The sequence below is a fragment of the Eleutherodactylus coqui genome, chromosome 1 (assembly GCF_035609145.1).
Source record: "Eleutherodactylus coqui strain aEleCoq1 chromosome 1, aEleCoq1.hap1, whole genome shotgun sequence".
NCBI classification, from domain to species: Eukaryota; Metazoa; Chordata; class Amphibia; order Anura; family Eleutherodactylidae; genus Eleutherodactylus; species Eleutherodactylus coqui.
Genome location: NC_089837.1, coordinates 201,962,130 through 201,989,749, shown reverse-complemented (window position 1 = coordinate 201,989,749; position 27,620 = coordinate 201,962,130). Strand labels below are relative to the sequence as shown.

The 27,620-nt window shown below is 40.1% G+C and overlaps 1 protein-coding gene across 1 annotated transcript in view; it reads left to right on the top strand.

Moving 5' to 3' along the window:
* Nucleotides 1-27,620, top strand: part of PACRG (parkin coregulated) — a 645,102-nt gene that overhangs the window by 341,841 nt on the left and 275,641 nt on the right. Inside the window, exon 3 of the mRNA XM_066605428.1 lies at nucleotides 24,652-24,823. Within this exon, the coding sequence (XP_066461525.1) occupies nucleotides 24,652-24,823 (172 nt within the window). The remainder of the gene's footprint in view (nucleotides 1-24,651; nucleotides 24,824-27,620) is intronic.

Genomic DNA, 27,620 nt, shown 5'->3' with positions numbered 1-27,620 from the left:
AATCGTACTGACCCATAGAATAAAGTTATCATGTCATTTTTGTTGCAGTTTGTGCATCGTAGAAACAAGACACACTGAAAAATGGCGGAATGTAGATTTTTTTTTTCATTTTACTCCACTTAGAATTTTTCAGTACATTACATGGTACGATAAATAGTACAATTGAGAAATACAACTCGTCCTCATACAGCTACGTCAATGGATAAATTAAAGAGTTACAATTTTTTAAAAGGGAAGAGGAAAAAACGGAAAAAAAAGGACCAAGGACCGTTAAGGGGTTAAACAGGATTTTATATCATGTGGAATTTCTATGGGTAGAGATAGATATGGAGGGAAAAACAATAATAATATTTTTATAGGGGTTTTCTATAGACCACTAAATATAACAGAAAGCACTATTACTGAGGCAAATCACAATGAGGCAATTACCTATCCAGATATAAACTGCCAAGTGGAATCTGAAACCTGCAGATCTAGAAAAGAAATTTGTTTCTGTCAATAACTAAAGACAATTATTTTTCTTAACTTATATAGTAGAAGGACAGCAATTTTGGACTTAGTTAATATTAACAGGCCTGATTGAATATCAAAGGTGCAGGTTGGTGGACACCTAGGAAATAGTTACCATAGTATAATAAATTTCCACTTGTCTTTCAATAGGGATTTTTATCAGGGAGCTGCAAAAATACTTAACTTTAGAAAGACAAAGTTCAAACAGCTTAGTGATGCCCTAAACCTTATCGACCAGAACAATGTCTTAAAGGAGATGTCCCGCGCCGAAACGGGTTTTTTTTTTTTTTAACCCCCCCCCCGTTCGGCGCGAGACAACCCCGATGCAGGGGTTAAAAAAACCACCCGCACAGCGCTTACCTGAATCCCGGCGGTCCGGCGTCTTCATACTCACCTGCTGAAGATGGCCGCCGGGATCTTCTACCTTCGTGGACCGCAGCTCTTCTGTGCGGTCCACTGCCGATTCCAGCCTCCTGATTGGCTGGAATTGGCACGTGACGGGGCGGAGCTACACGGAGCCGCTCTCTGGCACGAGCGGCTCCATAGAAGACTGCTGAAGACCCGGACTGCGCAAGCGCGGCTAATTTGGCCATCGGAGGCCAAAAATTAGTCGGCTCCATGGAGACGAGGACGCTAGCAACGGAGCAGGTAAGTATAAAACTTTTTATAACTTCTGTATGGCTCATAATTAATGCACAATGTACATTACAAAGTGCATTATTATGGCCATACAGAAGTGTATAGACCCACTTGCTGCCTCGGGACATCTCCTTTAAGAAATAAGAGTACAGACAGTCAATCGGAGATTTTTTAAACCATCTTAAATAATCACTGTGGATAGTTCATAGCTTACAGGAACCAATGTGGCTCAATAAAGATGGAAATGGGGCAATAAACAACAAAAAGAAACAAGAAGGCAGTAAAAAAAGCACTAAAAATCTTTTAGGTAAAAAATAAATTATCTAAAAGCAGCAAAGGTGGAGACAGAGAGACTTATCGCCAGAGAAACTGTTTTCAAACTGTATAACTAGTGAGGGTGTTGAGGAGAAAGCAAATCTATTAAATAGTTTATTCAACAGTGTATTTACTCAGGAAAATGAAATGTCAGGTGAAATGCAGGGTTATAAAGTAAACTCTCCATTAAATGCCATCAGTCTAACCCAGGAGGAAATGCAGTGCTGCCTTAAACAGATTAAAGTAAACAAATCGCCAGGTCCTGATGGCATACACCCCCATGTTCTAAGGGAATCAAGTAATGTGATAGATAGACCATGGTTTCTAATATTTAAGGACTCTATAGGGACATGGTCTGTACCACTGGATTGGTGCATAGCCAATGTGGTGCCAGTAATCAAAAAGGGGTCAAAAAGCGAACATGGTAACTGTAAGCTTGTAAGTCTAACTTCTGTTGTGGGTAAAATGTTTGAGAGATTTCTCAGAGATGTTATCCTGGAGTATCTCAATGAAAATAGCTGTATAATTACATATCGGTATGGATTTTTGAGGAGTTGCTTCTGTTAAATTAATCTACACAGCTTCTATGAGGTGGGAAGTTCTAGACTGGACATGGGGGAGTCACTGGATCTTGTATACCTTGATTTTTCCAAAGCATTTGATACTGTGCTGCATAAAAGCTTGGTAAATAAAATGGGAATGTTAGGTCTGGGCAAGAATGCATGTAAGTGTTTAAGTAACTGGCTTAGGGTCAGAAAGCAGAGGGTGGTTATTAATTATATATGATTGGGTCACTGTTCCTAGTGGGGTACCACAAGGGTCTGTTTTGGGGCCCTATTATTTTTAATATATTTATAAATTACCTTGTAGAAGGATTGCACAGTAATAGATCAATATTTGCAGATGATACAAAACTATATAAAGTAATCAACATATGAAAGGACAGTATACAGTTGCAAATGGATCTGGATAATTTGTGAGTTTGGGCAGAAAAGTGGCAAATGAGGTTTAACACTGAAAAATGTAAGATTCTGCACATGGGCAGAGGAAATATACATCACCGTTATACATTAAATGGGAAAACACTGGGTAAAACTGACATGAAGAAGGACTTGGGGGTTTTAGTTAACTGTAAACTTAACTGGAGCAACCAGCGTTAGGCAGATGCTGCGAAAGCAAATAGTGGGTGCATTAAAAGATGTATAGGAGCACATGGCCAGCGCATTGTTCTTTCTTTTTACAAATCACTGGTCAGACCACACATGGAATATTGTGCTCAGTTTTGGGCATCAGTACTCAAAAACATATCAGAGCTTGAGTGTGTTTAAAGCAGGCTAATAAATTAATAAATGGTATAGGGCAGGCTACAATACCCAGAGAGGTTATTAAAATTGAGTTATTTAGTTTAGAAAAAAAAGACAGCTGAGGGGTGACCTCATAACTATGTATTAATGTTTTAGGAGACAAAAGAGATCTCCCCTTTGATCAAAGTACTAAATACATGATTACATGACAATGATGTCATTGCGGGTCCTAAACCAGCAGAGCCTGATGAAATGACAATGACGTCATCCCAGGTCCTAAACCAGCAAAGCCTGATCACATGATGGTGACATAATCACAGGTCCTTCATCCTTGTGTACTGAATGAGGGATTATAGGAGGATTATATCCTCCACAAACCCCCGTGGCCTCAGTTGCTATGGATACACCAGTACTCAGTCTGGCAGTTTGTATCTGGTTGTGAGACAGCTGCGCACCTGTGTGGAGAGTCCCATAAATCACACATCACAAATTTACACATGCATAGCTCGCAGTGCATATTGACCAACAACAATATTGAAGCATAGTCCTTCAACACTATTTTCACAGTCTCATTAATGTGATATCATGTAATCTCAAATGCTAATGCCACCAACACCAGTCCAGCCTTCATCTAAACGTCAACTGTTGTCCAGTGTTGAAACTAACCATTGCTATCATACAAACATGTCACCACCGACGGTTTAATGCTGCTGTAAAGCTAATGCAGCTTACATGATACAGCGACAAGCCACGGTTTCACCTCAGCCACTAGCTGAAGTTTGCACATGTCGTGCAACTAATATGCGAAAGCTACGAGTGAACATGCAGCTAATATGCAAAATGAATAAGCCAATATGTCTCCTCAGCGAGCTGCTGAAGTCCATAAATCACTGTTTGCAATGTTCTGGGAAATTGTAAATAATGCCAATAGCTTACTATTTGCACAATTTTTTTTTAACAACTTCAATTCCTTACAGTGTGTATTAGTAAGTGGCACATCGCTCCACCAGAAACACAGGTTGTATCCCTTCAGAATGTTCACAGGTTTAAATGTTGCAGTATTGATATTGCTATTTTGTACATTTACTGACGTTTTCTCATTCATTGGTGTTTGCACTATTCAGCAAAATTGCAAATAATGGCAATAGCTTACCACTTGCATGGAAGTATTTTGACCAACTCCAATCCCTTTTACCATATAGTACATTAGTAAGTGGCGCCACGAGAAACACTGGTACTATAAATAATACTAATAACTAGTCTATAAATACCCAGGACTGTGACAATAACAAGGGGGCATTCTCTACGTCTAGAAAAAGAAGGTTTCTACATCAACACAGAAGGGTGTTCTTTACTGTAAGAGCAGTGAAACTATGGAACTCTGTCTGAGAATGTTAAGAGCTTACTAAAAGAGTTCAAGAGGGGTATTGGGGCGTAATTAGGCTAAACTGAATGGGCACAAATCTTTTATCAGCCTAAAATACTATGTTACTATGTTATGTTATACCCCCAACTGTCTGCTGTATATTTAATGTGGGTGGACCTTAAGCAGTTTACCTGTTCCTTCTAACAGGGGATGTTCCTAATGATTGGTGAACAATCAATATTGTACCCTTCCATTAGAAAGGTAGTAGAGAAGAAGCAGGGAACTACAGACTAGTTAATCTGACATTTGTTGTAGTAAAATTAATTGAAACTCTCCTGAAAAAAAAATAGGATATTTACCCAATTAAAAACTAACCGGTTGAACCCTAAACAACATGGCTTTACTGAGGGCAGATAATATTGAACCAATGTCATTGATTTCTTGTCTATATCTCACAAAATTGGTGGATAAAGATAGTGCCGTAGATATGCCTATCTCGATTTCAATAAAGGCTTTTATACAATACCACAGAAAGAGCTTATAGGTAAGTTATTGAAAATTGGACTTAAACGGGTTATCCAGACTTCAAATATTAATGGCCTACCATTTATTTTTAATCAGTGGCATCTTCCTTTTAGGACCCTCACTGATCAGCTGATTGAAGGGGCCGTGGTTCTCATGTGAGCACTGCAGCTTTTTCAGAGTTTAAATATGACATATCAGGTCAGTTCTCAGAATACCATGTTGTGTATAGTTGTTATTCTGAGTAATACAGACTTGCCCCACTCACATCATGCACAATACAAAATACAATGCATTGTGTTGTATCTGGGCTGTCAGCAGAGCAGGGTGTAATAGGTATACTGCAATGTCAGAGCTGACGGCCTTCACTTGGTCTCTGGTTGCCATGATGACCCCTTGGTATCCCGCAATCACATCTTAGGTGGCAATTTGGGTGACAATCAGAAACCCTCATTCTAACTAACCACTTAGATGCTATAGTTACCATTGACTGCAGTTTCTAGCTGGTAAGAGCAAAAGGCAAGTATTAGAGATGAGCGAGCATACTCGCTAAGGACAATTGCTCAATCGAGCATTGTCCTTAGCGAGTATCTGCCCGCTCGGAAGAAAAGGTTCGGCTGCTGGCGCCGGTGACAGGTGAGTTGCGGCCATGAGCAGGGGAGAGCAGGGGGAAGAGAGGGAGATCTGCCCTCCTTTCCTCCCTGCTCTCCCCCGCCACCGGCAGCTGAATCTTTGCTCCTGAGCGGGCAGGTACTCGCTAAAGGCAATGCTCGATCGAGCAATTGCCCTTAGCGAGTATGCTCGCTCATCTCTAGCAAGTATCCCTTTTAAACTCTGTCATGCATATTGGTAACAGGTTAAAGCTGAGGGTACTATAGAGTCATAAGGACTCTGTGGGATGCCTCATGATGCTTCTTCAGGTGAAATATATTGGAGATATTCTAACTCTATTCCGTCTTAGAGTGCATTCCCGCTGGCGATAAAATCTTGCAAGTTTTGCATGTTGCGAGACACACAATGCTCACATAAATATACAGCTCATTATTTGTAATCAGTGCATCTAAATGTGTGATTTTTTTTCTTGCAGCAATGCTACAAGATAAAAAAAATTGCAGCATGTTCTACTTCCATTTGATTCTCACTCGAGAATAGAACATGCAGATGTGCAGCCTCCCGCACATTGCACAACACACGGATGGGGTATCCATGTGCTGCGTGATGAAAGTCATGCCAAGAATGTCGGGCACAACTCTCTGACACTCGTGTGTGCACCGTTAGTAGCACAGAGGAACCTTTGTATGTTTTCCTATCAAATAACAATAAATAATATGCGCATTATTCACAAGCAGGATCTTAGTATATTGAAATATGAATAGTCTTTAAAATTGTGTCATCAGTAGAAGTACAAGGATGACCTTTGGAAGTTTATCATCTAAACAGAAGTAATTGTCAGAAACGTGTTTTCATTTTTTTCCATAAAAAGTGAGAAAAGTGTTAAAAAATATTTATTTAGCACCTTTTCTTCTCACATGTAGGTTATTAGGAACTACTTTATCTATGCTACTTAAAAAAAAATGTTTTAACACTTAATTGACTAGTGTAATTAATGGTATTCAGTAGTTCTGCACAATGCTAGCACTATACAAACAGAATATAATGATAACCCTGCATTGTTTTATTACATATGACAAATATGTGTACTGTTTATGCAGCATTATTGGAGGCAAAATAGAAGGGAAGTTGCTGCATACAATACTGATGCATACAATTTAGTAGCACAGTATATAAAGGCAGGAATGTAAGCTAAGATTGTTTTGCATTTGGCCGCAGGGTTTATTAAAGTTTTACGCTGCATTTAGAATGTAGTACAGATAAATGTAACTAATAAAACATTCCCTTTTTAATTCTGCTGTGGTGATATAATGGTGCAAAGCTTTCATAAGTATTTTTGCCGCTGGGTCAACTCCTTCTGTTTGATAAATGTCTCCATTATCCTTCATCAGGAAAACAATAGTGCAGACCCCTAATAATATGTCACTAGGATGACATTAATAAATGGAACTGGCAAGTAGGGGATCTTTCCAGTAATTTTGATTCATTACACTTAATTATTGTCCTTTTAACTATTTTGGACTCATCTGACATACACCATTAACGATATGCTATTCACATACTAGAATATTTATGGTAGATGCCACAAAATAAATACAAAGTAAATTATTTAATATTGTTAGGTAGTAGTTAGAGATGAGCAAACGTACTCGGATAAGCACTACTCGTCCGAGTAATGTGCTTTATCCGAGTATCGCTGTGCTCGTCTTGAAAGATTCGGGGAGCGCCGCTGCTGACAGGTGAGTTGCGGCGGGGAGCAGGGGAGAGCGGGCGGGAGAGAAGGAGAGAAAGATCTCCCCTCCGTTCCTCCCCGCTCTCCCCTGCAGCTCCCCGCTCCGCGGCGCTCCCCGAATCTTTCAAGACGAGTACAGCGATACTCGGATAAAGCACATTACTCGGACGAGTAGTGCTTATCCGAGTACGTTCGCTCATCTCTAGTAGTAGTACCAGTGACATGATATTTGCCAGGCTTTGAATTAGTGCACTTAAATTACAATATAAGACCTTAGTCACACGGGCGTTTTTTGCCGCGATTTGCGGATCACATGATGGATGCGCATCCGCAAATCGCGTGACCGGGGCCGAAAAATCGCCCGAAAAAACTGCTCCTAGTCGCGTTTCAATAGAAACGGGCCGGAGCTGTCCAGCGCATTGAATTCAATGGAGCTGGCAATACAGCCGGCTCCATTGAAAGCAATGCGCTGCGGGCGATCTCACAATGAATTGTCGGGAAGGGCTTAAATATATAAGCCCTTCCCTGCAATTCATCCAGAAATGTGTAAAAAAAAGAAAAATATATATACTCACCTTGTCCCGGCAGACGGAGTTCAGCGCGGCCAGCCGGCAGTTCTCCTGAACTGCTCTGAGTAGTAGTCAGCAGGTGGGGATTTAAAATCCTCGCCTGCCGAATGGGCTGCCTCTGATTGGTCACAGCCCTTACCAATCAGAGGCAGCTCTCACTCACCCATTCATGAATTCATGAATGGGTGAGTGAGTGCTGCCTCTAATTGGCTCAGCGCAGGGACCAATCAGGGGCAGCTCTCAGCTATTGATTGACAGCTGAGAGCTGCCTCTGATTGGTCCCTGCATATAGAGAAGACCAGGAATCCCAGATCGCAGATAGATGCGATCTGCGATTTCTGTTCTATAATTAATCGGACAAGCGCATAAAAAGCGCTCATGTGTCCGATACCATTGCAAAGCATGGACTGGTGGACTGGTGTTTACATACGCGTGCACAAAACCGGTGCACCCACGTACATGCACAAACATGCGTGAATACAAGTCCGTGCAGCATTGCCTTTAACGGGGTTGTGGCTGCTGCCGGCGGCCACATTGAAAGCACTGGTCTTCCAGCAACCCCTGCAGTGATTTTCAGGGAAGGACTTTAAATTTAAACCCTTCGCTGAAAATTCCTAGCTTGTGTAAAAAATAAAAAAATATATATACTCACCTCTACGCTACTGCCGGAGCTCAGGCGCGAATAGTCGCTTGGGTCCCGGCACTGTAATGAAGTTCTTTCAGCAGGCAGGGATTTAAGATCCACGCCTGCTGAAAGGACTGCGTCTGATTGGCTCAGCGCTTAGCCAATCACAGGCAGCGCTCTGCCATTCATTGAATTCAATCAGACACAGCCCTTACAGCAGGCAATAAACAGATAAGTCAACAATTGAACTGCCCTCTAACCAACTCTCATAGTTGTGACTTTATGATGACCCATGTGGTAGCAAAACACAAGCACTGGGGCTTATTGGTTGCTTTAATCTGAATCATCCATTAACATATTGAAGCTCTGGGCAGTCGTGTATATATATATATATATATATATATATACTGTGGGGGTTACTTGCTCATGGGGACTGCCATCTGCTCCACCAAAGATGGTTCGCACCACTCCCGCAGATACTCTGGATATATGGATTCCTGTGGTAGGGGATTCCTTCATCCCCATGGGGAGTCCCCTCGTCACTGAACACTGTGCGCGATCTACTCCCTATGTTTTCAGTGGGGCCAACGCTGCTGCCACCGACCCCATTGACAACATTTCACATCCAAGAAATCCCCTGCTGCAGCTGTCACAGCCACAGCAGGGAATAGCTATCCACTACCATTGATTTTAATGGGGCCGCACTCTATGTGTTTTTATACATGCGTTTTGTGTTTTGGACTCATACATCCGTAAAAAAAAACGCTCGCTTGACTGATCCCTAATAATATATATATATAAAATGTCTGTGTGATGTTTGTTACCACTAAGCATCTCAGAAAACAAATATGGTGCATTGGTCAGATAGCAAAGTAGTAGGGCGGATGCTAGAACTCATCCAGCAAACTTGTGCACTAGAAATGAACTTTTTTCTTTTTTATTAATGCCTCCATTTTAGAGCAGTCTTATCTTAAAGAGTTTGTGCCATCTGGGCAAGTCTCTTCTAGAATGAAACCACTTCAATTTGAGTCTAGCTTCTTTAACCCTGGCAATTGTCTATTATGGCTGGATAAACACTCCTTTTCAAACTGCTGCAATGCAAATTAAGAAATACTTTCTGGCCATTGAAACAAGTGGTATACCATGTAGCACATTTTTGTACTGAGTCTGACAGAGAGCAAGCTACTCTTTGCATTGTCTCTGTTCTGTCATATAGAAGTTCCAAACATGGCACCCTCCTTCACTGATGTCCAAAATATACTTAAATTAAAAAGGGTTGCCCAGATGAGAAAACCTCTTTAATGTTTAGCTTTCCTAAACTGCTTAACTGCTTTATTTATTCTCTATTTTAAAAATACAGTATACTGCTGAATGAAACCACTTATTTCCTATAAAAAAATGTTTCTTTTTTATTTTTTCCTTTTTTTTCCCTTTTACTGACATTATGTCACATGTTCAACAACTTGCATCTTCTTTGTCAATTCACTTCATTCTCCTGATCGTGAAGATAAAATACATTGGGGGAAATGTAACATTAAGTAACATAGTGTGTAAGACTTAAAAAAATACATATCCATCCAGTTCAGCCTATTATCCTGCAATGTTGATCCAGAGGAAGGCAAAAAAAACAATGAGGTAGAAGCCAATTTCCCTAATTTTAGGGAAGAATTTCCTTCCTGACTCTAATCTGGTAATCAGAATAAATACCTGCATCAACAACCCTTATGACAGTAACTAGTGACAGTAATCTTGTGCTCAAGAAAGGTATCCTTCTAACCCTGCTAAGCTAAATGTGCCAGAATTCTGTTGCATCAACTAACTAGCTTACATGTGTTGCACCACGTTTATTGTGTTTTTTTCTTAGTATTATTTTCTCCCAACTCCCTTAACCCCTTCAGTGGTGGTTTCTTACCACCCTGTCGTACCCACCAGGGCAGTTTTTTTAAATGGGCCAATCATTTAATTTCAACTAATTTTCCAGTCGCGTTCCAAGAGTCATAACTAGAGATGAGCGAGTATACTCGCTAAGGACAATTACTCGATCGAGCATTGTCCTTAGCAAGTATCTCCCCGCTCGGAAGAAAAGGTTCGGCTGCTGGTGCGGGTGACAGGTGAGTTGCGACTCTGAGCAGGAGGGAGCGGTGGGGAGAGAGGGAGAGAGAGATCTCATCCCTCTGTTCCTCCCCGCTCTCCCCCGCCACTCCTCGCCCGCTGCCGAGCAATTGCCCTTAGCGAGTATGCTCGCTCATCTCTAGCCATAACCTTTTCATTTTTCCATTGACAGCCATATGAGTGCTTGTTTTTTGCGGGACAAGTTGTACTTTTTGATGGCATCATTTTTGGGTATATATAATATATTGCATAACTTTTGTTAAAAAATCGTAGGGAGATTAAGGGGGAAAAAATAAATTCTGCCATTTGTTTTTTTTATTTCATTTTTATGGCGTTCAGAGTGCAGAATAAATAATGTGATAACATTATTCTCTGAGACAAGACAATTCCGGAGATACCAAGTTTATACAGTTTTTTTATGTTTTGCTATTTTTGTAATGGTTTGCTCTTGTGTCACCACATTCCAAGAGCCGTATTAATTTTATTTTCCCATTGCCGAAGCTCTAGAAGGCCGTGTTTTTTGCAGGATGAACTCTAGTCTTCATTTATCTAATTTTTAGGAACATATAAAATTTTGACTGCTTTTTATTCCATTTTTTCTAGTGGCAAGATTAAGAAAATGTGTAATTCTGGTATGTTTTTTATTTTTATTTTTCACTGCATTCTCTGAGCAGTATAAATAGTATATTAAAAAAAACTGCAGGCCAGTATGATTATGTCAATACCAAATTGTAATAGTTTTTTTCTTTTTACGACTTTTTCACAGTTTAAAAACATATTTGGTATCGCCGCATCTGTAAAAGTCAGATTTTTCAAATTAGTGCATTATTTACCCCACACGGTGAACGTAGTCCAAAAAGAAAAATAACGCCAGAAATGCACTTTTTCAGTCACCCTGTCTCCCAGAAAAAATGCAATAAAAAGCGATCAAAAAGTTGTATGTATTCCGAATTAGTACTAACGGAAACTACAGGACATCCCACAAAAAATGAGCTCTTGTACAACTACAATCGACGGAAAAATAAAAAAGGTATTGTGCGCAGAAGATGCAGCAGAAAAAAATTTAAAAAAATTAAATGTCTTTGAAAAAAAATACAAGTACTACAACAACAAAAAAAACTATACAAGTTTGGTATTGTAGTAATCGTACAGACCCATAGAATAAAGTTATCATGTCATTTTTGTTGCAGTTTGTGAGCCGTAGAGAAAAAAAGCCCCGAAAGATGGTACAATGCCATTTTTGTTTTTCATTTTACTCCACTTAGAATTTTGTAAAAGTTTTTCAGTACATTATATGGTACTTTAAATAGCACCATTGAAAATACAACTCGTCCTGCAAAAAACAAGCCCTCATACAGCGACGTCGATGGATAAATAAAGGAGTTATGATTTTTTTAAACGGGGGGGGGGGGAAGAAAAGGGGTGGGGAAGGGGGCTGCATCATTAAGGGGTTAAATAATGTACTAACTTCCTTCTTTGGGTCATTAGGACACAGGGATATCACATGTGTAATTTTGTTTTCAATTTTATACAAAGTAAAGTGAGAAAAGTGTTTTTATTTTTATTTTTTTAATAATTTTTGTCTCTTTAGGGGACTTCCACAGAGACCCATCAGGACCCCCTGTTCACATTCAGGGGAACCGATGGTAACAGCCCTTTACATGCTCCAGTGGTCATATAAACAAATTAAATACTCTTGAGTAAAAAAGACAACAGTATTATAAACGTAATACCTTTATTGGCTATCCGAAAAAATATTTACGTGCTTTCAGGGCTCAGAGGATTGTTGTGCCTTTCTCTCTGGTGATACTTTATGATCTAACTGATGACGGAGCTTCCAATAAAATATCACCCCTATAACACTTTAGTCTTTTCATACAAGAGTATTTAACATCAGTTAGAATACAAGAGAATATAATTTTGCCCAGGACTAGGACCAAGTTAGGTTGGGATTGTCCTATGTCTCAGATGTACTGGAGGTAGATACTATAGGAAAATCTCCCAATGCAAATGTCTGATATACTAATAGACTTTAATAGACAAACATACGCTACAAGCTTGTCCTTTTGGCATAGGTTGGACTGGGATATGTTACTATTAAATATCAAATCAGCTGCACTGGACTAGGCTTGTGGTAGTTTATTGAGATCCAGTTTCATTACAGCAGTTTTCCCATCATCAAATTTTATGACTTCTAGAATATGCCATAACTTTCTGATCGGTGGGGGTCTGACCTCTGGGCCTTACCCAAATATAAAGTCCCACTGGAGTTTCTCCTGCACAGTGACATTTCCAGTCACCCACTAAAGCACTCAAGTAAATTGGGCTGCATTGTTAATCCCTGCAGAGTGGGTGGCCTGGAGCATCCTTGTGTAGATTAAATACTGTGCATGAGCCACAACTGCCACAACGCAAGCCTCTTTGTCAGAAATCATGGACTGCCATCCATCAAGTAAGTGATACCATTGCTTAGGATGATAGAAAATACCTCTGGGCTTCCTTTACACTGAGAATTTTATGTATTTTTTTGGATGGAGTTTTTTTAGATGCTTCTTGATTCTATACAGAAGTCTATGGGAAAATGTCTGGAAACAACTCTCAGTGAGAAGAAAATGCCCCCCAAAAAAACACTGTTTCTAATGCGTTTCATAATTCCATATTGATCTACAGTTAACATCTTCTCATGGTCTTTCTTGTACAAAAATAGTGTTCAGAAAATGACAGGAAAAACACTGCATTTCTGCTTCACCCTTCACTGCATGAACTTAAAAAAAAATGACAAAAATATTCTATATAAGCTACAACTGACCAACTATACCATCTAGTGACTGCTCTGAGAACCATATAGTAATACCATGGAATGTCTCATATCTGTTACATCATGCAGTAGAGAGGAATACATGGAAATATGTGTACTGTATCATATATGATACAAAATGCAGTGAAGGGTTAAAGCACTGTGTGTGTGTGTGTGTGTGTGTGTGTGTGTGTGTGTGTGAAACTACTCCAATGGTGGTTTCACACACAACGTTTCTAGGAAAACGCAGTGTTTTTGTGCCATTTTCCCTTGTGCTTTGTGGCACTTTTTTATTTGTAACTAAAAAACACTACTGCCAGATGTTAGCTGGAAATTAATGGGGAATTATGGAACGCAATACAAACCATATGAGGTTTTTGGGCTTTTTTCTCTTCTGAATTTCTTGTCAATGCTATTTTTTGTAGTCCGTTCCGCTGAATAATATCCTCTATGCTGATGTTACTTATGATGGAGTACTACAGGGAGACAATATACTGATCTCCTGTATTTGACATTCTAGCAACTAGTCTCCACTCACGGATGAGGGAAGTTTGAGAATTAGGAACACCAGAATTAAAGATGCAGCCTACAAAGAGAAAAACTGGTGATAAATGGGCCAGAAATAGTATTATTCCTCCTGAATATACACAGCAGCTAATGCTGAAAAGCCATCTGAAGGGTGAGGGTAAACATTAAACTGCTTTTACCTGAAAACTTATAGTACAGGTGATGCTGTCACATAATCCATGTAAATACATGTCTCCAAGAGGACACAATAACATGCTGGGTTTTTTTTCGTTTCCACTCAAGTATGATCACAGGTAATGTTGAACATTGAATTAGATTAAAAATCCCAAATGTGTATTTATTTGCTTTTAGTGTTAGTAGACTATTGTTATACCAGTGCTTTTAATGGGTAACCAGCATTTCTTGTTACAGATCATATATTTCCTTACCACAGACTTTCATTATTTTCTCCCTCTAACAATCTTTAATTAGTAAAAAAAAATTCTATGCAACAAAATAAACCATGGCCATTCTATCTATCCATTACTGAAGAAAACAGGCCTGCTAGCAAAAAGTAAAATGTAATGCTCTGCTAAATAGATTTCTTTTCAAAAGAGTGTTTAATTAACTTAAGCCATCAAATGATATCACTAGCTGCCTACAACTCAAGTGGTTGTTGAGTAAAAGCCTTTCTGGGAACAGTCAACATCTATTTGAAGGTGTAATAACATTCTTATGTGTCTGAGTGTAGACAATGAATACTTGGCTGCACATAAAACTAAATATTGTGTAATATACCCATAAAATGACACATTCTGCGAGTTCAAAAATCACATTTTGTCAGTCCATTTTAAATACCCATTTTTTTTTGTTAAGAAAGGAAAATAAGAACTCTAAGGGCTCATGTCCACGGGCAAAATGTGATTTAAAATCCGCAGCGGATCTCCCGCGCGCGGATCCGCACCCCATAGGGATGCATTGACCACCCGCGGGTAGATAAATACCCGCGGATCGTCAATAAAAGGCATTTTAAAAAAAAATGGAGCATGAAAAAATCTGGACCATGCTCCATTTTCATGCGGGTCTCCCGCGGGGACGGCTCCCGCGGGCTTCTATTGAAGCCTATGGAAGCCGTCCGGATCCGCGGGAGACCTAAAATAGGAATTAAAAGCATTTACTCACCCGCAGCGGACCGCGAAGCTCTGCTCTTCCTCACGGCCGCATCTCCCTTGCTTCGGCTCGGCGGATGTGCCCGGCGCATGCGCGCGGCACGTCGACGACGTGCCGGCGACGTGCCGCCGGCGTCAGGAATTCATCCGCCGGCCAAAAATGAAGATCCGGCCGTGAGGAACAGCTGATCTTCGCCGTCCGCTACGGAAAGGTAAATGCTTTTAAATTTCTATTTTCGGCGCTCATGTCCGCGGGGCAGGAGGGACCCGCTGCAGATTCTCCATGTAGAATCTGCAGCGGATCTGATTTTCCCCGTGGACATGAGGCCTTAGGCCTTAGTCACACGGGCGTTTTTTCCCGCAATTTGCGGATCGCATGACGGATGCGCATCCGCAAATCGCGTGACCGGGGCCAAAAAATCGTCCGAAAATACTGCTCCTAGCCGCGTTTCAAAAGAAACGGGCCGGAGCTGTCCAGCGCATTGAATTCAATGAAGCCGGCAATACAGCCGGCTACACTGAAAGCAATGCGCTGCGGGCGATCGCAGGATGAATTTTTGGGAAGGGCTTAAATATATAAGCCCTTCCCTGCAATTCATCCAGAAATGTGTAAAAAAAATATATATATATATATATACTCACCCGGTCCCGGCAGACAGAGTTCAGCCGCGGCCAGCGGCAGTTCTCTGAACTGCTCTCCGTAGTATTCAGCAGCCGGGGATTTAAAATCCCCGCCTGCTGAATGAGCTGCCTCTGATTGGTCACAGCCTGACCAATCAGAGGCAGCTCTCACTCACACCCATTCATGAATTCATGAATACAACAGAGAGCAGTTTAGAGAACTGCCGCCGGCCGCGGCTGAACTCCATCTGCCGGGACCGAGTGAGTATATTTTTATTTTATTTTTTTTTTACACATTTCTGGATGAATTGCAAGGAAGGGCTTATATATTTAAGCCCTTCCCGACAATTCATCCCGCGCACGCCGGCAGCCCATTGCTTTCAATGGAGTCGGCTGTATTGCCGGCTCCATTGAATTCAATGGGCAAACATCGTTCTTCTCTGTCACAGCTGTTACAGCTGTGGCAGAGAAGAATGATTTGTCTTCTTTATGTTCTCAATGGGGTCGGCGCTGCTGCCGCCGGCCCCATTGAGCGCATATAGAGAAGAGAACAGGAATCGCAGATCGCAGATAGGTGCGATCTGCGATTTCTGTTCTATAATTTATCGGACGTGCGCATAAAAAGCGCTCATGTGTCCGATACCATTGCAAAGCAATGGTTTTATAAAATCGCCAGACGCATGCGCATGCGCAAATCGCGCAAAAAAACGATCGTCTGACTAAGGCCTGATATATCAGAGCCCGCTGACAAGGATATTTTGTGTCACATCACTGCAAACAAGATGCAGGAACTCCCATATTTGCACGATGCTCAGGAACCGAGAATTGCGTATCTCGGACCAAATGCAATTTTATATATATATATATATATAAACATACAGTGGTATGAAAGCTAAACTTACACAACTGTAAGGTAAACTTATCAAGTAATCCAATTGTCTCATGGATATCTGCATAAACGATGAGCAATGAGTTTAACTATGACAGTGCAGGGTAAATAGCAGCCATTCAGTATTGAACGGCCACTATGTTAACTGAATGGAGAGGGCCGGGGGAGCGAGAACTGAAATCTGCTCCTGCCGCCCCGCTGTGAGCCAGCAATACTAGCTCCCATGCAGGAGCGTCGGGCATCGTTTGCCTGACATTGGTCCTGCCTAATCGGGGCTTTAATCTAAGGGAAAAACACAACGAGTATTCAATGTGACCATTACCATTTTAACGTTAACATTTTTTAAAATTATCATAATTTTGTACATTCAGTAATTCTAGTTAGACTGATATATTATATCAGTCTACATTGCCAGTTTGCTGGATCTATAGACATAATATACTGTGTTTTTTGGGCAAACCCCAACTGAACTGATACAGACATACATTCCGCTTCAGCTTTGAATCCCCAAAAAGACAAACACTACTGTGAAATAACCGCTTTAACCCCTTAGTGACGGCCCTATCGTAAAACTACGTCCTGCTGTTGCAGGACGTGTATGGAGGGAGGTAGCGGCGCTATCTCCCTCCATACAGCGTGGGCAGCAGCTGTTTATTACAGCTGACACCCGCGGGCAATAGCTGCGCTCGGCCGTTCGGGCAATAGCTGCGCACGGCCCCCCCGCGGTGAGATCGGGGGAGCCGTGCAGGTGTCATGGCAGCCGGGGGCCTAATGAATGGCCCCAGGGCTGCCTTAGAAGACTGCCTATCAAGCCATCCACACAGGGTGGCTCGAAACACTGCCTGTAAAAAAGCAGTATGATGTAATGCTATAGCATTACGTCATACTGCAGGAGCGATCAAAGCATCGCATGTTAAAGTTCCCCAGGGGGACTTCAAAGTAATGTAAAAAAATAATCAATAAAGTTTTTTTAATTGTTAAAAAAAAAAGTTATAAAAGTTTAAATCACCCCCCTTTTGCCATATCCATTATTAAAAAATCAAAATCATAAAATAAAAATATGTATTTGATATCGCCGTGTCCGTAAAAGTCCGATCTATCAAAGTAGTGCATTATTTTTCCCGCACGGTGAACGTCGTCTGAAAAAAAAAAAAAGAACGCCAGAAATACACTTTTTTAGTTACCCTGTCTCCCAGAAAAAACGCAATAATAAGCGATCAAAAAGTCGTATGTATTCCAAATTGATACTATCGGGAACTTTAGGACATCCCACAAAAAATGAGCCCTTGCTCAACTACGTTAACGAAAAAATAAAAAAGGTATTGCGCGCACAAAATGACCGCAGAAAATAATTGAAAAAAATTAAATATCTTAAAAAAAATAAATAAAAGTACTACAGCAAAAAAAATACTATACAAGTTTGGTATCGTAGCAATCGTACTGACCCATAGAATAAAAATATCAGGTCGTTTTTGTTGCAATTTGTGTACTGTAGAATCAGGACGCACCGAAAGATGGTGGAATGTCGTTTTTTTTCCATTTCTCTCCGCTAAGAATTTTTAAAAAGTTTTTCAGTAAATTATATGGTACAATAAATAGTGCCATTGAAAAATACAACTCATCCCGCAAAAAACAAGCCCTCATACAGCGACGTCGATGGATAAATTAAGGAGCTACGATTTTTTAAAAGGGAGTAGGAAAAAACAAAAATGGAAAAAAGCAAAAAAGCTCAGTCACTAAGGGGTTAATATAAGCAAGATCCAGTTGAATTGGACATCTTAATATTTTTTGTTTCTAAAAAGATTGGAACTACTTAGAATTGATACAAATATGTCCCCTTTTCAGCCAGAAGGCAGGATTTTTATTTTGTTTGCAAATGTGTACTTTTTAGATATTAACCCCTTGAGTGGCACGCCCGGAAATTTTCCGGGACCAGCTCCACTGCCCATAGCGATATAGCCCGGAAGATTTCCGGGCTATGTATCACTATGGGAGCTGCAGAGCACAGTGCCACAAGCTGTGACATTGTGCTCTGCCTGCACTGTCCCACAGAGAACAAAGCAAGGCCTTTGAACAACAGAAGCAGAAGATATTGCCGATATGCCGGCAATCTCCTGCTTCTAAGTCTCCTGCTTTGTTTATAGGTTGCCATAGAGACCAACGGCTTGTCAGAAGCAAGCCGATGATCTCTGTGGCAGGGAGAGCTGATGCTTGGCTGTCAGAGGACAGTTAGGTACCAGCTCTTACAGCAGAGATCAGAGAAAACCTCTTATCTCTGCTGTGTTAACCCTTTACATGCTGCAGTCTATGTGACTGCAGCATGTAAAGGGCTGTCACCATCGGACCTCCAGAAAGTGATCAGGGGGTCCTGATGGGTCCCTGTGGAAGTCCCCTAAAGGGACAAAAAAAAAAAAAAGTAAAAAAAAACAAAAACAAAAGTAAAAAAATTATCAAAATAAATAAAAATAAAAACACTTGTCTCCCTTTACTTTGTAAAAAATGTAAAATAAAATCACACATGTGGTATCCATGTGTCGTAATGACCCAGAGAAGGAAGTTGGTACATTATTTAACCCCTTAATGACATGGCCACTTTTTTTCTTTTTTCCTCCCCGAAACATAAAAACTGTATAAACTTGGTATTGCCAGAATCGTGCTGACTCGGAGAATAATGATATCACACTATTTATTCTGCATGTTGAACGCCGTAAAAATGAAATCCAAAAAACAAAATGGCAGAATTTCTTTTTTTTCCTCCAATCTCCCTACAAATGTTTTTACAAAAGTTCTGCAATACATTATATATACCCCAAAATGATGCCATCAAAAAGTACAACTTGTCCCACAAAAAACAAGCCCTCATATGGCCGTGTCAATGGAAAAATGAAAAAGTTATGGCTCTTGGAACGCAACTGCAAAATTAGTTGAAATTCAATGATCAGACCATTTAAAAAAACCTGCCCTGGTGGGCACGACAGGGTGGTAGGAAACCCGCCACTCAAAGGGGTTAATCAATGGAAGAGTATAAGATCAGTAAGGCTAAATCAATGAGTTTGTGAATGTATTTTTTGTTTAATTATGAAGAGAGTTTATCTTCCCCATAAAGAAGATAAATATTTGAAACTGTACATATAGGAAAACAAAGCACATTAGACAAACATAGTATAGACTTTATATTGAGAGGAGATAAATGTATAGCCCTTTATTATGCATTATACTCTCATCTATGCCTTCTTCCGCCAGCACTAAAGTAGTTAATTCAACAAGCTGATTCTATAACCTTGAAAGGTCACGTTATAGGAATACGTATTACAGAAATTGAAATAGCTCAGAAGTAAGGCCTTGAAACAGTGCCAAATGATCAATTTCTTAATTGAAAAAGTCCTATATAAAGTGAGTAATTCAGGCTAAAATGAATAGGAGTTTAGAGGGCAAAGTCACACTTAGCATCTTATATTGGATTTGCAGTAAACGAGTAGCTCTTTGACAGTCCTTTTACATAAATAAATAGCGAACTACTCCTTATGTGCATTTAGAGATGATTTCTCACATGGTTTCTCTGCAACAGTTGTATATACATGCATGTATATATGCTGAAGGATACTGTAGTACAAGAATGCAATTCAATATTGGTGGGTACAGGTTGAGGCACTGGTGTAACTATGGGGGATGCAGGAGATGCGGTTGCACCCGGGCCCAGGAGCCTTAGGGGTCCATAGGCCTCTCTTCTCCATATGGGGAGCCCAGTACTATGAATAAAGCATTATAGTTGGGGGCCCTGTTACAGTTTTGCAAGGGGGCCCAGGAGCTTCAAGTTACGCCTCTGTGTTGAGGGTTACTTTGAAGACCTCCACATAACATCTTCCTTTGCTCAACATTCACTTAGCAGCTATTATTCTTTTTCATCTAGTCACCTTGTACTTTTAGTCTTTGGTTCATGTTTTCGTGTGCAATTCTATAATCACTGATGATCATCTTAATTGTTTTTTGGTAATTCGGAACATCATCTTGCTCTTACTTCCTTTTGTGAGGGTTAAGACTTTTACAAGCTTGTGTTCTCATCGGTAGCAATGATAGAAAGATTTTTCAGTGACCTAGTAAAGTGCAGAGTATTTTATGATGGAACAACATGGCAGGAGGTAAATAAATGTAGCACACACAGCAGTTGTTGTCTTGCTTTTGGCATCGGTTTAGTTGCATAAACCAGATATAACTCCTACCTTAGGTAAGGAAAAAGCATTGGTCCATCCGGCCGAAAACTGAAACAAAGTTATTGTATTTTTTTTGTGGTGACTTTAGTATAAAAGTCACATTAGTCTGCTATGAAGAAAGCTTTTTCTCAAAAATGAATTTGCACATTACAAAGCTATAAAACACTTAGAAGGTTGAACCGGCTAAACAGAATATCAATAAGACCCATGATATCCAACAGCACACAACCCCCTGAAAGCTGCAAAACTAAACAAAATTTGCTGATATGTGGTAATGCTATTTTGGGTCAAATAACCTACAAATCCTTTGATTATATGCTCTTGTGTGCTGTTATAATTTAGGATTTTCTGATGCAATTAAAAGTGGACATGCAGTTGGTTGGTACGAAAGGTTACCTTATTTCCTGTGGTTGGTTGAGTCTAACACTGGGCAATTCTATTACTTTAAATTGTAGTATTCACAATCAGATAACATAAGTAAAGGAAATTATCAGTATGCTACTTTATATTTGCACTTGTAGCTTACCTAAAAAAAGCCTGTTGATAGTCTATGTGTTCAATGCTTATAAGAAAATGATATTAGGGCATTTTACATGGGCTGATAATCGAGAGAGTTGTCACTCTAAAGAAAACACGGGACCTGACAGAGCAAATGAGCGAGAACCACTCACTTTTTGGGAGTCACTCGTTTTTCACCTCAACTTAAAACCAAGTGAGTGTTGGCCCATGTAAACTGCAGACATTCATCTATAAATGACTTCCTGTTTACGCTGAATGGAGCCGGGCAGCTGGAAAATATCTTGGCGTGTTCAACCTCCATTTAGTGAGCAATTATTGCTCCTCTGCTGTCACACAGGAACAGTAATTGGTTACTAGATCTCTTCCAACTGCCCGCCTCCATTCAGAGTAACACAGGAGCGATAATTGTTGAGATGGCTATCGGGCACTTATGCACCCAATAGTCGTCCCATGTGAAAGTACCCTTGGAATCTTTCCCAATTCTAATGTTTGTAAACACAATTTGGTGAATTAATCATTGACCAAACAAGATGTGTAGAAAACTGACAATCTGATTTTAGAGTTGACAAACCGCTATGATGCACAATTACATAAAATCCTAGTTGATTTACCACTACACAATATACCATGACCTGGATGGAGGATAACCGTCATATGCCACTAGGTTTATTAGCACACAAAGGGGTGTGATATTTTACAAGAAAGCAGCACCACAGTTGATAGCGTTTATGAACAAGTAATAATACTTTTCTAACAAGTATATCAATTTTTTCTAATTCCATTTGTTACATTTCACAAGTTGAAAGGAAATAAAGAAAAGACATTTCAAGCAGAGCTCTGACTCCATATATAACATGTGGGCCTCAGTGTCATACGGGTGAATTTAATCTCTGCTGAGGAATGACTTTAACAAACCAATACTCTGAATACAGCAATTTACCACAAGTACATTTCAGATATTTTTTGGCAGAACATTGCAGAAATGAACATTTTTTCGGGTCATAAAACAGGTTCTGCAGCCTTTACAGTAAACTATTAACATATGGCTAATTAAAACAAACATTATTCATTATTCCTCTTTGTGGTGTCCTACAAATTATGTGCTAGTGGCAAAATATGCAATGCAGAAACTAACATAGGGAGAAACTACAGCTCTACAGCTAAGCTTTTACAGCTACCGCTATAAGATAGTTGGTTTAAATAATATTTTATGATTTCGTTTCGTCCGTGCACTCGGAATATTTCCTAAAGTGAGACTCTGTTTATATCTACACTTACATTTTTTTCTTTTAAAAATTGAAATAGTCATTAACCCTCGTCATCATCAAATGCACAGGTGCAGTGTCATGACTGGACTTACAGTGCTGTAGTGGAGGCCATTAATGACTGTCTTACTTTGAAATCCAACATCTGTCTGATAAGAGCATATTGGGCAGCCTGGTGGCAAAGTGCTTAGTAATTTGTGTGTTCTGCGAAATATGTTAGTGCTCTTTAGGTCGCATTCAGACAATGATTTTAGTATATGTAACCGTGGTTTTGTCTCTGTTCCCCCTGTCTTGTAAGTATTGCGGAATATGTTGGAGCTATATGAATAAGGATTAATATATTATTATTATTATTATTTTTATAATAATCGTGCCATATAGAAGGACCTTTAAAAGAACAGGAATCAATTCAAGGAATGTGATAGGTCCAAGTTAGAGCCAAACCTGTTTATATTTCATTTCCTCTGCACTTTAGTCTTTATGACGTACAGTAACCATAATGATAAAAACATGGTCCATTCTACAGAAAGGTTGTTAAGGAACAAACATTTATTTGTGTTCTCCATTTTTGCCACTTTGCAAAGATTATAAATACAGTATGTAATACATAGGTAACTACACTCATAGTAGAAAAAAAATTAAGCCCCTCAAAGGAGTTCTTGTTTTGCTGCAAAATGCAGCCTATAGTCACATCTCAGGCAGATATGCAAAGGATTAGAGTTGTGGTGTAATTAGATGAACGGTGTTACCACCTGAGGCCTTAAAAGTGGTTCCACCGTTGGCATATAAAAAGGTTCACAGGAGGTTATTTGTGTGTAGTGGACCTCTTTTTCCGCTTGTTGACCACTAGACACCTCTACGATTTTAGCCAGTTAACAGAGTTTGAGAGGGGACATATTATTGGAACAAATTGCCCACCACCTGGGCCGTTTTGACAAGAATGTTGGGAGGTGTTGGGACCAGTGGATGTGTGAGGGCATGCACACAAGATGACCAGGCTCAGGACGCTCTTAACAGTCCACTGGTAGAGAGGATGATCTGATTGTATGACAAACATGAGCAGCTCCGTCTGTTTCATTATCCACCATTAAGAGGCAATTAGCACTATTGTTACAGGTCCCTGTGTCTGTCGGAACTATTTCCAGGTGATTGGCTGAAGGACATGTGGTCTCAGGGCACCTATTACATGTACTGCCTTTGACACCCACCCACTGTTGCTTCCTTTTGCAGTGGTGTTCTGAATGCCTAAATTGGACTGCTACAGAGTGGAACCGGATTGTCTTCAGCGACAAATCTAGGTTTAATTTGAGCACTGACAATGGCTGTGTCCATGTCTGGAGACCTAGGGGTGAGCTCCTCAATCCTGCCTTTGCTGTGGAGTGGCACACTGCCTCCACTGCTGGTGTGGTGGTCTGAGTGGGCCATCACATATGACAGTCAGTCACCCCTAGTAGTGGTAGAGGGACAATGACAGCTCAGTGATATTTTCAGGACATATTATAGCCACATGTGTTCCTCTCATGGCATGGCTTCCAAGAATAATTTTCCAGCAGGATAATGCTCAGCGACACATAACAAGGGTGTCACAGGAATGCCTCCACAACATTGCCACACTTCTGTGGACTACCCAATTGGCAGATTTATTACCAATAGAACATGTATGGGATCATCTGGAATGCCAACTTAAACCGTCTAGAAGTTGGCCCAATCTAGAGGATCAGTTACAGCAAGCATGGACCGATATACTGTAGGATACTATACAGAGCCTGTATGCCCCAGGCCCACCTGTATCACATCTTGCATCCAAGATAGAAACAACCTAACAAGGTACTAGAGCCTACCTTCAAGTGTTCAGTTATCTCTGATAATGTAATCACTTACTTATATCGATGTTACAATTACACATATAAAGTTTCATTCAATTCTGACAACTCCTGGTAGGTGCTTGATTTTGTTTTCCGACATTGAGTGTATTAAGATAAAAACAAACATACAAATACAAAAAAAGAATGTTCAAATACAATGTTAGTAATAGTAAAGTGAAACAAAAATTAATTAAAATTAATGATGCATACATATATATGTTCATTTTACTAGAAATCCACAAGAAATTTGACATTGACTGTCATAGTAGTAACAAAGCATTCAAGTGTTGTGAAACCCCTTAGGCTATCTGCAGCTTGTAGCCAGTCAATTACCTTAATTTTGAATATCTGTTTCCCACAATGTGTCTTTATTAGTTTATATCTGCAATATTACTGCTGCTAGAAGTATAGTTTAAGAGGAAGCATTTCTTTCATTAAGCTGTTGTTTTTTTTCCATTTTCTCAGTTGAATGTTAATTCTAACATATTTTAACTTGTTTTAGGTGGAAATTGAGAAACTGGATTATCATCACTACTTGCCTCTGTTTTTTGACGGTCTTTGTGAAATGGCACATCCCTATGAGTTTTTTGCACGTCAAGGAGTCCATGACATGCTAGAGCATGGAGGACCAAAGATTCTTCCTGTCATTCCTCAGCTCATTATACCCATAAAAAGTAAGTTTTATAGTTAGAAAGAATAAAAATCTGTGTAATTTTTAATCTAGTCTTTTCCAGAAATGCATTACCCAGCTATGACTAAGTCACCATAACTTTAATAGGCATTGGAGAGTAATGTAATATTAAAATAAAAGTCTTTACTGGGATAAGACTGCAGGGTGTTTGGTGAATATCCAGTTTCCCTTTATTTATAAGAAAATGTTTTTTGATGGCCATCACTTTATTTTAAAGCAATAGAGCGTGATGGTTTTGCTGACGCTGTATGAAGTCAGTAACTCTTCAGCCCTTCAGTTTTGAACATTGTCTCCTTGGAACCATTTTTTATAACGATATTGACTGTGGAATGATACTGTTACATCTGATGTTTCTAAATGCAGACACAATTATTAACAACTTCTCATTTTATTGCAATTGGTAATGTAATGTATTTCCCCTGGTCTCCATTAAGTCATAAACTCGGGAGTGATATGAGGCTTTCTAAATTATCAGAAATGGAGTTGAGCTCTTCTTACTAAAGGATTTATTAAAAAACATAAAACTTAAATTTTAAACAGGAAAACAAAATTAGGCTCTATAAAAGGGTGCTGATCTTACACAAAATGTATCTGGCATTAAAAGAGCTGTAATTATATAACTCACATACGTATTCCATATACCAGATGCAGCATGTAAAATAGTTTGAGGCAGTGACAGTGGGGTTTGCCTAATTATATTGTACCCCCTAATTAAGCTATACTGTACCTATGTGATTACTTGTATACATTGCAAAAAAAGTTTGACAGCCATGCAAAGTGTCTTTGTGTCACACAGGATGTCTAACATTGGTGCATGTAGGTTCAGACTGGCATGCACTTATTTTAGGATGATACTTTTTTAATGTTTTGATTCTTTTCTCATTTTATTTATTTATTTTTGTTTTTAAAAATTGACTATATTTCTGTATTAACTTTAGGACCCCATTAACTATGGATGGACAGCTTATAGCAAAATCTTTATTTCTGTGGGGGTTTTTTGTTGTCCCCATACACAAATCACTAATAATAGTTGTATGGTAAAAACCCACTAGTGCATTGCTACCAGTGATGTGTGTACAAAGACATGCAGAGAAGACACAAATGACATTTTCCTTGCAACCCTCCCAGCCCTTTCTAACCAAGGAATCCCTATTACATCATTATTCACATCACAGGGTTCTTTTGCAGACACCTGAATTTAGAACAGCAGCGGCTGTCTTTGTGTCAGCCTGATACCGCAGGTAGTACTGTGTGCCATTAGTCTTTTAGTTTACATACTGTGGAATGACCAGAAAGGGGGTAAATTGAAAAGTAATTATACTTCAGTCCTGTTTTAGTAAGGGCTTATTCAGACAGGCATATATCGGCCAGATTTTCATGCCCGTTTGATATACGCAGTCCCTCTCTGCAAGGGGAGGAGGCAGGCCTGGCCGGAAACTAGTGCACTGAGCTCCCGCCCCCTCTCCCCACCCCTCACCACTGCTTGCAATGGGAGGGCCAAGATGGGGGCGGGGCTAAGTTCATCCCATTCTGCCCCCTCCCATTGCAAGAAGTGGCAGGAAGAGGGCAGAGAGGGGCCAAAGCTCAGTGCACTAGTTCCTGGTCAGGCCCGCCTCCTCCCCTTGCACAGAGGGACAGCGTATATCAGCCGGGTGTGAAAACCCGACCTATATACGCCTGTCTGAATAAGCCCTAAAAGTGTTTACTATAGGTGTATACTACATACTATTACAAAAAATACAATTACATTTTCTAACATGAGAAGGAGCTCCAATGAGAAGGAGCTACTTATGAGAGGACTCAATCAACATTAATAGATAATTCATAGAAAAACTGACAATTAGAAGTAGTTGTAATGTAAAATCAATTGATTAGTAGTGATGCAAGAAACACAGAAAGGTTATAGAGAGAAGCATTAACAAACAAAGTAGGTGATGTGGGGTCTTCAGTGAAAGAATGAAAATGTAAGCTTGTAACTGATTTTAATATGTAAAGCAGAGACTCCCATCAAGCATGAAGACCACGCTCAAAGTCTCAACACGTTTACTGCGTTTTGCTTAGAATAAAATAATTTATTTGCTAGTTCTGGTTAGATTTGTTATGACAGTATAGCATAATAAAGAAAGGCTTTACATTTGAGAAAAGTGTTCCACAAATGCTGCTGCATGAAAGGATTAGAAGTGAAAATATATCTTAACTAGAGATGAGCGAACGTACTCGGATAAGCACTACTCGTCCGAGTAATCCGAGTACCTCTCCGCTCGTCCTGAAAGATTCGGGACGCGCTGCGGAGCGGGGAGCTGCAGGGGAGAGCGGGGAGGAACGGAGGGGAGATCTTTCTCTCCTTCTCTCCCGCCCGCTCTGCCCTGCTCCCCGCTACGACTCACCTGTCAGCAGCGGAGCGCCCCGAATCTTTCAGGACGAGCGGAGAGATACTCGGATAAAGCACATTACTCGGACGAGTAGTGCTTATCCGAGTACGTTCGCTCATCTCTAATCTTAACCCATTAAGGACTAAGCACTGTAAATTTACAGCACTGGGCTTTAATCCTGGTTGATAGTAAAAATACGGTGTGGGATTAAAGCTCCTGTAATGTAGCAGTAGCAGGTCAGGTCATCGGCTGTCAATGACAGCTGAGAACCTGAAGGAGGAGGCAAAAGTGGGTTTTTAACAGCTTCTGCCTTTTCTCTTGCAGACTACATACCACTCAATGAGCGCTAAGTAGTGAATAGAGAAAGCAGAAGTGTCACTTCCGCCGTTCAACCCAGCAATCCCATGA